Source organism: Sarcophilus harrisii, chromosome 3 (genome assembly GCF_902635505.1).
Source record: "Sarcophilus harrisii chromosome 3, mSarHar1.11, whole genome shotgun sequence".
Taxonomy (NCBI): Eukaryota; Metazoa; Chordata; class Mammalia; order Dasyuromorphia; family Dasyuridae; genus Sarcophilus; species Sarcophilus harrisii.
This window is the reverse complement of record NC_045428.1, coordinates 83,155,345-83,171,251: the sequence shown is the minus strand read 5'-3', so window position 1 is coordinate 83,171,251 and position 15,907 is coordinate 83,155,345. Positions and strand designations below refer to the sequence as shown.

General features: G+C 34.0%; 1 protein-coding gene across 2 annotated transcripts in view; it reads left to right on the top strand.

Moving 5' to 3' along the window:
• The window catches only part of LOC100929481 (aldehyde oxidase 2-like), a 111,705-nt gene that overhangs the window by 82,079 nt on the left and 13,719 nt on the right, over positions 1-15,907 (top strand). The window contains exons 32-34 of one of the 2 annotated variants that reach the window (XM_031957217.1): positions 4,871-4,936; positions 5,045-5,233; positions 7,039-7,206. In XM_031957217.1, coding sequence (XP_031813077.1) covers positions 4,871-4,936; positions 5,045-5,233; positions 7,039-7,206 — 423 coding nt within the window. The remainder of the gene's footprint in view (positions 1-4,870; positions 4,937-5,044; positions 5,234-7,038; positions 7,207-15,907) is intronic. The other variant, NM_001308994.1, reaches the window with a different exon arrangement.

The window sequence follows — 15,907 nt, the reverse complement described above, 5'->3', positions numbered from 1 at the left end:
TAGTATTGCCTCAGAAAAATATTAAGTGAAAAAAATTTACAAGAAATTTTTTCACAGGAACAATGTTTTAAATAGGAAATTAGCTAACCAAGATTTCAGTGGAGTTTTCTAACTACCATGACATTTAGCTGTGGGCCATTAACAATACTGTTACAAAACAAAGCTGGCTGTTGGTAATCGTAAGTGAGGTACTTTAAGGTTCTGTGATTTCTTTGATGTAGAAAGTCCCTCCACTGATGCAGATCACAATTCCTTCATTACTTTGAGAGTTGCTATAATGAAACATTCATCACCCTGTGGCCAAGCCAGTAATGAGCTTCTCCAAATCCAGGGAGGCTGGTACTTACACAAGAGACATATCAGAAGCTTTTTCTTTCTGTTGGAGACTACCAGAGTTTATTCCCCACTAGCACAGGTTTCAAGAATACAGCTTTCTCTCTACGTCCACCATACAGCATCAGAGCTGAACTTTAATAGGGATTATCAATATTTTGCAACAAAAAAATTCATATTTCATAATTCACAAACCTATAATACTAGTTAAGATTTTGTAATAGAATATGCTATGGAAGTCACACAGGTTCCACGTTACCCAGACAATGTCCAGGAAAAAAGAGGAAGGTCCCTAGGACATTGGTTGGACAGATTTATAGAAGGCAATTATAGAATTGTGACAGATTTATAGAAGAATATGGATGAGAGTTACACAGGCTGGGCAAGTGTGAATGAGATGTGACCTGTACTAGGGAAAGGAGCATCCATGTTAATGAGCTCACAAATTCATGGCAGTCTACCAGATGCTCTTATTTGTTCTTGTACAGCATATTACAGTGTACTATAGAAAATTACAGAAAACTAAATTATAACTTATGTCAAGGTCATCTTGAACCAACTTCTTTCAGAAAGAATTGTTCAAATGAAACATACCTTCTTCCTCTTGGCAGAGGATATTACACACATCATCAGGTATTATCCTTGTATTGCTTGTTTTTACTTCATTTTTTTCTTTATTAAAAAGAGAAAGATTCAACAAACGAGGTGTGGTCAAAGAAAGAGTTGGTATCCACAAGTGAAAATTATATAAAAATGAAAAGTGTCCAAAAATCTTTTTTAAAAAAGAAAAAAGCTCCATACTGAGGATATTAAAGCATCTTTTGAGTCTTTCTGTATTTGTTGGATCTGTAATTTCATCACTGGGGGGACAGCTTTTAAATGTACAGATGGTAATTCATCCATATCTTTTCATCCTGTGTAACTCTTGCCTATGTTTTCCCATACACTAGCCCAGAAAAAGTCTACCCAATATGTTATGGGCCTTACTTTAGAATCTAGAGTCTTATGTTTTTCAGTGATGGAACACTGCTTGCATTAGGTGACAGATTTTTAATAACATCCTTTATACAGTATAATAATACAGCCTATTTGCACCCACCATATACCTTTCCATTGTCCTTTTAATGAACTACAACCTTCATTATTCTGAAACTGTGATATACTACAACTTACAGTCATATAAGATCACCAGAAGAACATCTACATTAAAAATATAGGCCTTTATTTCAAAGAAAAGCTTCAAATCATTTAAAAATAGTTTCTAAAAGCAGTCCAACTTCCTTTCCAACTATTCAACTCTAGACTCAGTTAATTGTCCACCCACAGTACTTGCCCAAGATATAGATATTACTCAAGTTGCTCTATGATTTGTGTGAGCAGTAGCATATCATAATCTTTGCAATAGAAATTCTTCATCTAATTAGTTTTCCCCTGGAACATAGGCTTAACTCTTTTAAGTTATTTTCAATCTCATTTAGAAGGATCTGCAATGTTCAAAAATTGGTATAACCATCTGCAAAGAAGAGCATTTGAAAGACTTCATTTTTCTTTTGGGAATCTTTCTTCCATTTGGACTCTTGTATTATATATACATCTTCTCTGACAGCAGCAAACACATTTGGCAAGCTGTTTTATAACTCACTTAGTCATAGGGTCATTGAACAAGGTTATCTTTATTATCCCATCTCTTAAAGAATCTTATATGATTTAGTTATTTGCATTGGAGATATTGTTGGAGAAAAGCTTTTAAGGCATTATTTTTTTCTACTGAATCAAGTACTTTTTCATAGACAATAAGCAATAAATTGAGTGGGATCTTATATTCTTGGCATTTTTAATCAATTGAAAGATTGAGAAAATATGATCTGAGAAAATGTGGTCTGCTACAAAATTTTATTTGTGAAAAACTGCCTACTCCTTCCTTGTATGTTCATTAAGGATGACCTCAGTGCATGTGCAGATTATTCTCAAAGACCTTGTAACATTGCAAAAGTAGGCATATGGATTAATAGTTTGGGGTATTTTCTCAAACTTTGGGGGGATTGGTCCTTTCCTCCCCACTTCCAAAAAAAGGTACTCTTCCTCTTCCAAATATCTTGTGAATCAATCCCTTCAAAACTGCACTACTGATAGCAACACAAGCCTATTCTGTGAGCTCTTGTTTTCCCTAATGTCATTCCAACTTTCTCTGTCAACATACCAGGGACAGAATCTCAATGTGATGGTTCCACTTTCATTGATGTAAAAAAGTTTGTTTAAGATAATTTTTACATGTCTTTTCTAATTTTCATCTCTTGGTCATCTTCCTTCCAAGTTTATCCTTAAATGCCCTGGGGATATACTGGCTTTGTAGAGACTTTGCTAAGTTTTTCATAAATTGGCTTTTCTTCCTTACTATTTCCTACTGTTTTATGAGGCAGTACTACTCACAATTTTTCATCATGTATCTCCATGAGATTTTACAAATTAGTTCATATTTTTAGCCAGTTACATTCTTAGCAATCATCCCTCCTTCCCTCTCTCTTTGTCTCTTTCCCTCCTTTCTTCTCTCTCTCTCTCTCTCTCTCTCTCTCTCTCTCTCTCTCTCAATTTGTCGGTCTCTCTCCTTGGCAAAGAGATCAAGTTATTGGCTGAGATAAATTAGGAGCTCTTTCATTCTCTTCATTAGATTATTGGTTTATATAAGTTTAATTTTTTAAAAAAAAAAATTCTAATTTGTTGATGTCTGTTCTATTATTGGATTAATATAGTTTCAATATCAGTAGCTTATTTTAGTCAGGTTAGAATTGTTTTGATTGTGTGCCATATCTCATTTTCATTATTTCTTCAAATTTGCTCTTCTTTGCTTCAATAAATTGGTGGTCTATATACAAATTCACCTCACAATTTAGATTCCAGTCTTTCCTGAATCCCCTAGCCGAAGGTGATTGATTACTCCTTTCTACTTTGTATCATGTTTATTTGTAAGTCTTATTCCCTCTAATTTCCTCTATTAAACTGCAAATTCTTTGAGGCCTAAGATTGTTGTTTTCTCATTTTGTATTTTCACATAAACTAGTAATTTAATGTTTGAATTAGTTGACATAATAATGTTGAATTAGTGACAGGGTCAGTAATCTTACCTTTTTTCATGTATACATATTCATAGTTACTAAGATTTTCAAGGTGGCCTGCCTCCTCCTCCCCCAGTAAAGAAAGTTAATATGTACTCAGAGGTTTAATTTTAGTTTCAGTAGAATTCCTTAGATATGGGCTGTTTTGCTAGACTATTCAAGGAGGCACAAATACATATTCATTATATAAATAATATTGTCTGATTTTCTATAGTTATCCCAGGATAATTAGGCACATATTATACATCACCCTGATAGCTTGGATAATGAAGAGAAGTGTGAATAGACTGAAAGACGCTAAAAAAAAAAAAGGAATCATATGAGAGTATCAGTATAAAAGATGTCTTCACAGAAATGTCTAACTGAAAAGGCAAAGGATAAGTGATGGACAGCCTACATTCTCTACAGTAATCCACACGATGAGAGAATGCAAAGAGGGCCCCAAACTCATTAATGGAATATCTTAGTGGCAAACTAATAGGAGGACATGAATAGAAGTGGTCAAGTACAGTACCAGATGTGTAGGTATGGAAGCTAAGGTAATCAATGATCACTGGACTTTAATTATTGTTCTGTAATTACAATCTTGAATCAATCCAACAACAGCCTTTATTAAGCATCTACTAGGGTGCCAGGAGGGTGGCAATGATTATAGAAAGGCAAGAAACATGAAACCATCTCTGCCTCTGGAGGAGCTTACATTGTGCCATCCTTGGCCAACTTATGCCATTTCCAGCATTCTCACAGACCTACGTGGTCTCTCAATTTCAGTAATTTATTCTATTCCCAAGCACGTTAGTCATACACTCTTGTCAACTTCCATATTCTGGTAGTTGAATACAATAAATTAACAAAAATTGCTTTCAAATTAAGTTCACCCAAAGTAATTTGATATTATTTTTTCTGCTTAAAACTATTGCTGACTTATTGCTTATAGTTCCAACTTGCTAACCACTCCCATTCAATTCAACAAATTTGTATTAAATATTTGTTCTGTACAAAACACTGTGTTAATACATGAAGGATATATGAAGGCAAATAAAATATGGTCCTTCTCTATATGGACCTTAGAACCTTCTAGGACACTTATTATATAGTAATGGTGCAAATTTGACTGTATTATTAATAAAGTTCCAGTTTTTAAAACTCATTCTGGAAATAAACTATGTCTCCTTGTAGGAGGCTAGAGTAGCAAATCCAAATAGTGGATATTTTCAGTTCTTTTTATTGATAGAATAACTGAGCACTTATTAAACACTTATTATATGCCAGGCATTACGCTAAGTGCTGGGGACACAAAAACAAGAAATAGTAAAATAGAATATCTTTAAGGCATAGCTCTGGGAAGAAGGGGACTTCTTTCAAAGAAAAGTATCTTTTAAAATGCAATATTTTTAAGTGTAACTTTTGATTTTTTTTTCTAGAATATAAGAACTGACATTGTCTTAGATGCAAGCTGCAGCATAAATCCAGCCATAGATATAGGACAGGTAGGTACCAATGTATTAAAATCTGTAAGTTATCTTAAAAGTGTTTATTACTATAACTGTGCTCTCAAAACATTATTTTAAAAAAATCTTAAAATCGTCCCTTTGCAGATTGAAGGTGCATTCATTCAAGGCTTGGGACTTTATACACTAGAAGAACTGAAATATTCTCCTGAAGGAGTATTGCTTTGTCAGGGGCCCGATGAATACAAAATTCCTACAGTTACAGACGTCCCAGAGGAATTTAATGTTTCCTTATTGACATCATCACAGAACCCAATGGCAATCTATTCATCTAAAGTAAGTATCTGTGGCATGATTTTTTTTCTTTTAAAGTATTTTATTTTTTCTAATTACAGATAAAGCTAATTTTTAGCATTCATTTTTTTTAAATTCTGTATTTTTCTCTCTCCCAAAATAATTTGATATAAGTTACATATGTGAATCATGAAAAATATATTTCCATATTAGTCATGTTTTGAAAGAAGAAGTAAGACTATGAAAAAATAAAATGAAATAATATGCTTCAATCTACATGAAGACTTCATCAGTTCTTTTCTGGATGTGGCTAGTATTTTCTACCATGAATCTTTTTTAGTTATCTTAGATCAGTGTATTACTGAGAAGAGCTAAGTCTATCAGAATTGGTCATCATACAGTATTGCAATTACTATGTACAATGTTTTCCGGCTTAAAGTAAGCACTTATGACATGCTCTTAAAAAGCAATGGAAATAGTGTTTTGTGGCTAACATAGTATAGGGATGATAGAGGCCAAAGTAGAATATATAGAAAATATTGGAACTGCCATCTTAGAAAAGCATCTATCCCAATTTACTCTTTTTTTTACAGACTATCTATCAAACTAAGACTAAATTGGGTAAATCTTATGAACCTAATCAGTGTCATAACCCATAATACCAGAGTCCCCAAGGTTCCCAAATTCCATAAAAAGCATTGTTTTAATAAATAATCTTCAAAGGCTAATCAGAAACCCTTGCTACTTCTCATAGGGTATTGAGTAAAGAGGGCTCCTTCAGGTTTTTCTCCAAAATGTATCAACTCGTGATGATTCCTAAGAAAGTAAAATGAAAGGTTTAAGATCTGCAATGTGCATATGGCAAATTAGGTTACAATGAACCCTCATTCAGAGCAAAAGCTATATTTAGGATTTTGGGGGCGGGAAAAAGGCTGCAACAGGACTCTAGAATAGGATATATATGAGGCCTCCCAATTCCCCTTTCTTTACAAATCCAAAAGTATTTAGTAGTACACGAAATCACAGAAATCTAGTCCTTTGTAAAAACCTTTTCCCTTTCAGTTTATTAGTTTTTTCTATACATGGGATACTAATAGAGGTTCTAAAAGGAAGGATTATACCTTTAAATTCTTAAGGAATCTGGTATATTAGAAATCTTTGCAAGGCAGAAAACATGAAATAAATACTTGTCATATAATCAGATGGTCAACTGAAACTCAAGAGCCTGGTTATTCTGTGCATACTGTAAAATCTGGGATCACAGACCTGGAGTTGGCAGTGTCCCCTAAAGGTCACCTAGAACAATTTTTCTTTTTATAGGCTAGGAAGCTGAAGCCACAAACTAAGTGATTTTGCCCAAGTTCAGTAATTGCAAAGAGAATATTCTTTACACCATACCATATCAAGTAAGAGAGAAGCCATATGTTATTCTGTTATGTATAAACCCTACCTCTCCTTAATTTGCCAATAATTTATTGTGTAGACCCATCAAGAAAGTAATAGATTGTCTTTCCTCTTACTGTTCCATGGCCCCTGGGGTTGTATATACTTGGACTCTATATCATATGCTATGATAGTTTTTTTCATTCGTGAAAGAATGGAGCCCTTCAACCCTTAGTTAGATTAGCATCTAGCTCTTAACGTACTATTATTCCAACACCTAATCTTTAACTTACTGGTATTTCAGCAAGAACCAAATCATGATAATTCTTTCATGGGACAAGTAAACCAAAGCATTGAGAATTCTTAAAGATAGATGAATTTCTCAAGAGAACTTTCTAAAGAAATTTAATTATTTAATTATAAAGATAAAAATTTAATTATAATTCTAAATTTCTTTCATATAGGGTGTGGGTGAGTCAGGGATGTTCCTGGGATGTTCTGTGTTCTTTGCTATAAGTGATGCAGTGGCAGCAGCTCGCAAAGAAAGGGGACTGACGGATGACTTTATACTGAACAGCCCAGCAACTCCAGAACGAATTCGAATGGCCTGTGCAGACAAGTTCACAGAGATGGTATGGAATTATCTTTCCCCCTCCTATAATATTACAATTTTTTTCTGTTTCCTATCACAAATTAGAAACTTTTTTGCTAAATATAAACATTTCCTAAAACAAATGGATACATATTGAAGATATTCATATTTAAATTTCATTATATTTCATAACTTTCATTATTTCATAATTAAATTTCATAATAACTAAATATTCTCCGCTAGAATGTAGTAGGATAAAATAGAAATTGGAAAAATCCAGAGCTTCTACATTTCCTGTCATATTCTAACACCATCTATTTAGAAGAGGCCTGGTTACAATAACATATGATAATAACATAATGATAATATTTTCCCAACACTTTAAGGACTGCCAAGTGCTTTCTCTATGCTATTTCATTTGTTCTACACGGAAACTCTTTGCAGTAGGTGCTATTATTACTACCACCCCTATTTTATATAGATGGAAAATTGTGACTGAGAAACCTCAAATAATTTACCCAAGTGAAAATGTCTGAGATAAGATTCAAGCTAAAGCCCAACTAGAAAACAAATTATTCAGTGTCAAGATTTTAAACCCAGCCACGCCCGCAATGAAGTAAGAAATGAGAGTAGACTGGTCTTTGAAATTTCAGCTAACACCAGGAAGTTGACCTCTAAGTTGCCTGCTCTAGATAAGAACAACAGGGTAAAGCTGATAGAGCATTAATTTTAGCTTAAGAATAGCTGATAATTTTTATGGTATTTTATTTTTCCAAATACATGCAAAGATAATTTTTAGTATTCACCTTCTCAAAACCTTGTGTTCCAAATTTTCTCTCCTCCCCTCTTCCTCCTCTCCAAGATAGTAAGCAATCTGATATAGGTTAGCTAAACTTGTGTAATTCTTCTAAACATTTTCATATTTGTCATACTGAGCAAAAAGGGATTAGATCAAAAGGGAAGAAAAAAACAAGCAAATCAACAACAAAAGATGAAAAGAGTATGCTTTGATCCATATTCAGTCTCCATAGTTCTCTCTCTGAATGCAGAAGGCATTTTCCATCACAAGTCTTTTGGAATTGCTTTGATTTACCTCATTGTTGAAAAAAATGGCCTACAGTTTTTAATCAGTCTCACTCCTACCCATCTTAGAGATTTAAATTCTATTTTCTTCATAAAAGGAACTGATTAATCCAACATGTTTCTCAGTTTAAAAAAAATAAGGATGATTTGGATTTTAAAAGTTTGCTAAGAATCATTTGTGAATCCATCTGATCACCTTTGTGCAGGGGAGCTTTCTCATGGTCTATCTGGTTTGTCTTTTTAAATATTATAATATTTAGGGGCATCTGCTTCTTGATTTATTATGAGGGAAATAGAGGGAGGGGAAAAGCATTTATTAAGTACCTACTATGTACCAGGCACCATGCTAAGTATCTTATAAATATTATTTCATTTGATCCCAGAACAACACTAGAAAATAAGTGGTGTCATTATCCCCATTTAATAGTTGAAGAAATCGTAGCAAAAAGGATTAAGTGGCTTTCCCAGGGTCACACAGCTAGTAAGTGTTTGAGGCTGGGTTTAAAGGCTGATCTTCCTGACTCCAGATCCACTATTCTATCCACTGGTACCACCTACCTGCTTCAAAATATAAAATTAGCATTTAATTTTTGTAAATAAATCATCCCTTCTTTCGTCCTCATTGTGACCTTCCCTGTCTCATTTCAAAATTTAACTTGGGCTCTCTTTTTTTAAAGATTACATGTGATGATTGTTTTCCAGTTCACATGTAGGCCTTATCAAAGAACATCTCTTGTGTTATTTCAATTGTTTTATTATCTTCAATTATATTAATTTCATCATGTTGGTTTTATCTCTGCTTTCTGTTGATGTAGTTCTTTATTCCTTTTCTACCTTTATTTCCATAATTTATATTTAACATCTTTTAATTCTAGTGCACACTTATCTTGCTAAGATTCTCTTTCTTATTAATATAGGCATTCAACACTATGAATCACTATTTCCTCAATCTGTTTTTAGCATCTTTTAATACCAGTGCAAATTTCTCTTGCTAAGTTCCTCTTATTAATACAGGCATGTAGCAGTATTGTTTTGATTACCTTCATAGATTTTAAAATATCGAATCATTATCTTTAATATTCTATTATTATACCTATAATTTCCTCTCTCCTTCAGGCATTATTTAGTAGATTACTTTTTAGTTTCCAAGTGAGTTTACCCCTTTTTACTCATTGTATTTTTATTATTTATCACAATAACTTACTTTAAGGCTTACAAAACATCTTACATTCCTTCATTTCATTAGATATTCTCAGCATCCCTGTGAAGTAAGAGCTATTGTTATCCACATTTTACTAATAAGAACACTGGAGCTAAGAAAGGTTGAGTAACCACTACTAATTTTATTGAACTATGACTTATAAATGTAGTATATAAAAATTCTGCTTTTTTATATTTACATAGATCTTTGTGATGCAAGGCCATTGAGAGGTTAGGTGCCTTGTCCAGACTCGGTCTGTATGTGTCAGCCTGAAGTTAAAACTCAGCTCTTCTAACTTCAAAATTAACCTTCTGCCACTACATTAAACTGCCTTAGCTGTAAATCTGTTTAAACGCAAGAGTTAAATGTTTTTTGTAAGTTTTTTTTCAGTAAACATATTTTCATGTAAATAACATGTTATTGGGTTTTAATCCATTCTGTAATTTTTTTATTTTATTTAAGATGTTAGTCCAATTAGCATTGCTATTATTTATATTTTCTTCTATTATTCTGCATTATTGTATTTATCATTATTATTATTAACTAAAACTAAATTCCTATACATTACTACTAACTACATAGATTTTTTTAATTCTTGCCTTCCTATTTATCAAAAAAAGTTTCATTTTCCTGTTTCTGAAATTTTTGATGAATTAGTCAATATATCCTGATGGTTTTTGCATTTAATTAATTATTGCTTAATCTTGATTTGAAAAGTATGAATCAGATTAAGTACTTATCTTTGGGGCTAAAAGGCCTTTCTTCAAAATTCCTTTGATATGCAAATGGTTGTCTATGAGTTTTTAAAATCTAAATGCTTCACAAATGTCTTCCTCTTGTTTTCACATGGCAAGCTAAATTTTGTTGGAGAGATATGTTTGGTGCTAATACATCTTAAATACTGTATCTGTTATCTTCTTATTTCTCCAGTCATTGCTAATCTTAAGAAATCTACTATAATCCTCATTGATGTCCCTTGATATTTCATTACTGTTTTCATAAAATTTGCTAGATTTATTCCTTGTAGAAGTATTGGAACTTCTTGTTGTTCATACTTCTTTCTCAAAGAGGACCAATGACATCACAAAGGTGATGTCTTGACGATACTGTATGTAGAACACTTGAATCCATGTCAGGGTCCTATGAACTCTTTCTATTTATAGATTGTCATTTTTTTTATCATTCTGAAAAGTTTTCTTGAATAATTTCTTGGAATAATCTTTCCATATTTGTAGATTACAGTGAGTTTCCTCACCAGAATCCAGTAGCCCTATCTAAATGTTTATGATCAAATAGTTAATTTTTTTAAAGCTCCCTGAAAGATCTCTTATCAGAATTGTTTAGTGAATTTGCATCCAGCCATAACAAATCATTTAATCCTAATTACCTCTAAAATCAAAGTGCACTCAAGGTGGGACACCAAAGTGTTTGACAAGGAAAATCCTTTATCTCCCCCAAATTATACACTAATCAGTATATTGAACATTTTGTCAAAACTCTTTGTCTATTCCCTTTCCCTTAATTAGCAAGATTCAGTTTTCTAAACTAATATATGGTATAAGGAGCAGACAGGATTGAAGGACAATCATTTAGTCATCAAAATTCACTACCTCAGAGTTAAACTCAATTCCTTTATCTTCTTCACCCACATATTCAATCTGCAACCAATCTTGTAATTCCTTTATAACATTTCTCAAGCATTTCCCTTTTCTCTATTCACACAGTCACCATCCTTTAAGTCCCAATCACTTCTCTCCTGAACTACTGCAAAAACCTTCTAATTATTCTCTCTTCCTCAATTTGCTTCTCATTCCAATCCATACACCACAAAGCCAACAAAGTGGTTTTCCCTAAGCATAAATCTAAGACCGTTTCTTCCCCACCTCCATCAGAAGTCCCCTTCTTCAATAGACTCCAATAGCTCTCTTTTACCTCCAAGTTATGATATAAATTCTTGTTTGGTATTTAAGTCTCTTCACAACTTGACCCCTTATTTCCTATTCTGTACAATATACTGTGCTAGGTACTAGGGAAGATACATACACAAATATGTAAGTATGTAAAATATGTAAAGTAAGGGGTCAAGTTGTAAAGAGATTTAAATGCCAAACAAGAGTTTAATATCTTAACTTGGAGGTAAAAGAGTTTATTGAAAAGGGGGACATGGGTACAGGGAGAGAAATGTTCTTAGATTTATACTTTGGGGAAAGAATCCTATAATGTAGTAGCAGAAAATATAACATGTATATAAATAGATACAATATAAATCGAATGTGGCAAGTGCATAAATATATATAGAGAGAGAGTATATATTTAGTACACTTTCTTGATTCTGACATTATCTCTGGGAGCCATCTTAGAAATCACTTGGATTTGATGACTAGTTAGTTACTATCAGAAGGAACAGCTCAATATTCCTATAACTGAAATGAAAATTACCATATTTTATATGCATTTTCCAGCATTTAAGAGGATAATCTTAAGAAACCCCATCTCAAAAAGCCAATTCATCTTACCCTTGTAGGTGCAGAAGTTAGATGCTAGATTATTAGAAGTAAAAGGATCCTAAGAAATAATCTAGTACAGCCCTTCCATTTAAAAATGAGTGGTTCTATTGATGTTAGTTATTGTTACATTGCAATGGTTCCCAGATATATAATCTCCCCCTTGATGCATTGAACTTTTCCTTTTTACAAAGAAAAACAGTTAAAACCAAACAATTAAACACGGTTTCTATAAACCATGCCTGACAGTACATACAACATTCTCTACCCCACCAGGAGGAGGGAGATTTTGTTGTCTGTTCCTTGGGGCCAAAATTAGGCAAAGAATTAATAAAGATTCAGCTTCCTTTGAGTATTCCTTGCAATGCTGTAGTCCTTGTGTACAAAGTTCTTATCTTGCTTATTAGTTCACTCTGCATTTGTTTATGCAAGTCTTTGTATGTTTTTCTCAATTTCTTGTAATCATTTCTTGCTGCACCTTAGGATTCTGTTACATTCATCTATCCCAGTTTGTTCAACACTCCAAACACAATGACTGTCCATTTTATTTTCTGTTCTCTGCTACCACAAAAAGTGCTGGTATGAATATTTTTGTATTACTGGGAATAATGATTCCATTTCATAGAAATAAGGCCACAGAGAATCATATGGTGCCTAGATTCTATTATGGATGAGGGGGTTTGGTAATAGAACCTTCCCTAAAAGTCTTTCATACTAAAGCCAACTCTGTCATGTAAAAAATGACATAGCACTCCAAGTCTTTCTCAATTATATACACAAGAGCTTAAGAAAACTCAAAGTTCTTTTTTAAGGAAAAAAATACGGGCTCCCTCTACATACTGTTACCCAACTCTGTGATGAATTCAGTTGACCATTTGTATGGGTGAGAAAACAAATCAGGCTCTTAAACTTTACAGGTGAATGATAACTTTGCTTCTTTCACATTTGGAATATTCCTTATATCAAAGAAAAACAAGTAAAATCAACCAAAAAAATGTTCCTGACAGCATGTGCAGAATTCAGCATATCTCCATTGAGGAGTGTTTAATCATCTGTTCTTGGTAACCAAAATTGATTATTACATTTCATCTGAATTCATCTTCCTTTTAATGTTGTCATTTAAATTATTGCATTTCTTATGTCAATAAACATCTATTAAGCATCTATTATATATTAGACACTGTGCTAAGCACTAATACAAAGAAGCAAAACATAGCCCTTGCCTTCCAAAGACATCACAATCTAATAAGGGAGACAAGCAAACAAATATATACAAATGAGCTATATGCAGGATACGTTGGAAATAATCAACAGAGGGAAGACGATAGAATTAAAAATACAATTATCCCTTCCACATCCCAGGGATTAAGAGCCCCTGTGATCTGGAAAATTCACATAAAATTTTTTGGTCCTCCCTTCATAACAGATTAAGTCTGAATTTTTTCATTTTTGTTTACAGGATATCTACAGTATCTTATTTTAAAATTTGGGCTGATATTATATCATGCTATACATATATTTTATGTATTTCTTAGTTTCTAAGTTTATTCTGTGACATCTTCTGGCCTTCAACCAACTTCCATTTCAACCAGCTTTCATTTACAGCTTCCACAAAACTATCAAAAAATTCTCATTTAATTTCTAATGCTAATCCACAATGAATCAAAGCCTGGGAATGGGAAAGGTCTCAATGTGAAAGAGTTAATTATAATTGGGAAAGATTTCCTATAAAAAGTGGGATTTCAGTTGAGACTTAAAGGAAGCCAGTAAGAAGAGATGAAGAGGAAGAAGAGGAAGGGTATTACAGGGATGGGGGACAGCCAGAAAAAATGCCCAAAGCTGAGATGGAAATATCTTATTTAGAGTAATAGTCAGGAGCCTAGTATCACTGGATCACAGTATGTATTAGGAAGTAAGCTGTAAAAGGACTGGAAAGATAGGAAGAGCTTTGAAAGCCAAAGAGCATTTTATACTTGGTCCTGGAGGCTATAGGAAGACACTAGAGTTTATGGAATGGGGGAGTGATATTGTCCGTCTGCTTTAGGAAACATCTTTGATGGCTGAATGGAGGATGGATTAGAACAGGGAGAGACTTAAGACAAGCAGATCCATCATCAGACTACTGAAATAGTCCAGGTGTGAGATGATAAAGGTGTCTACCTGAATGGGACAAATTTGAGAGATGTTGCAAAGGTGAAATCAATAGGCTTTTGGAAGCCTATTGAGGGGATAGTGAAGAATTAAGGATGAAACCCATGTTGTTAGCCTGAAGAGCTGGGAAAGTGTAGGAGAGGAGTTAGGGGAAAAGATAATAAGTTCCATTTTGGACAAGTTGAATTTAAGATGTTTACTGGTCACCCAGTCCAAGATATCTGAAAGGCAATTGGAGATATGAGAATGAAGATCAGCAGGGAAATGGGAACAGGATAGGTAGATTTGAGAGTTGTCTGCATAGAGATGATAATTAAATCCATAGAAGCTGATGAGATCACCAAGTGAAGTAGAATAGAGTGAAAAGAGCATGATCTGGATAAAGATCCTGCAAAAGACACAGACAAGGAGCAATCAGAGAGGTAAGAGAAAAAAAGAGGAAGAGGAGGGGGGGAGGGAGGAAGTGAGAGAGAAAGAGAGAGAGAGAAAGAGAAAGAGAGAGAGAGAGAGAGAAGGAAGGAGAGAGAGAGGGGGAAGGAAGGAAGAAGAGAGAGAAGGAGGGAAGGGAAAGAGAGAGACACAGAGAGAGACTGTGAGATGACAATAAAAACTAGAGAGAAGAGAATATCAGAGGAGAGAATGACCAACATCAAAGGCTGCAAAGAGGTTGAGGAGAATGAGGATTGAGACAAGGTCATTGGATTTATCAGCTAAGAGATTATTAGTAACTTTGGATAGAGTATTTTCAGTGAAATGATAAATTCAGAAGCCAGATTATAAAGGATTAAGAAGAGACAGAGAAGAGAGAAAATGAAGGCATCTATTGTAAAAAGTGTCTTGAAGCAATTTAATTACAAAGGGCAGCAGAGAAGACAGAATGATAGCAAGAAAAGATGGATGAAGTGAGGGTTTTTACAGAATTGGAGAGAGAGACAGGGGCATGTTTGTAAGCAACAGGGAAGAAGCCAGATGGGGAGAGATTGAAAATAAGTAAAATTGCAGGAATGATAGAGAAATTTGTTAAAGGAAAAGGGATGAAAGAGGAGTGCTTGAGCAGGTAGAGGGATTAGTTTGGTAAGGAGTAAAGTCACTTCATCGTGTGAAACAGAAGTGAAGGAGAGAGTGGTAGAAGGCATATGAATGATGTGAATTAAGGAAGAGGGGAAAAGAAGAAAAGAGGGCAAATGGCTTCAACTTGGGGCAAATCTCTTATCTGAGAGAGGAGAGGGAAAAAAAGCCATGAAAAATGTGAAGAGGGATGAAAAGATTTGGAAGAGCTGTGGAGAGTACAACAGTGAATCGATCAAAGGTATAGTAGTATTACCTATTAGCGGTGAGATTGTGTAACAAATTTGTGATGGACTCAGTCACAATAGTTACGTGATTTTCTTCACTTTTGTTCAGCAATACATGTATAAGAGCAAAGGCAGCAAATGGTGGGATTGATCCAAGACTGAGGCCTAATAGAGTACAATTGGTGAAATGGTAAGGGGACTAGGGATTTAAGAGAACAGTATAGAATTAAATTGATTCAGCAAGGGGTCAAGATAGGGGGAAATGAAGAGTGGTTAGTGCAGGGGAAATGTCCTGGGGGAGAATTGAAGTATCAAGGAACTGGAGATCACAGTATAGACAAAGAGTAGGGTTTGGTAAGGCAGGGCAGAGGAAAAGGTGAAAAGTCAATTAATTATGGTCAAATAAGGAGATTTCGGAATTTAAAAGGAGGTGATACATTTTGTAGATGATGGCAATATCAAGGATTTGACCATTTTTGTGTGTAGCTATAGAAGGGTAGAGGTATA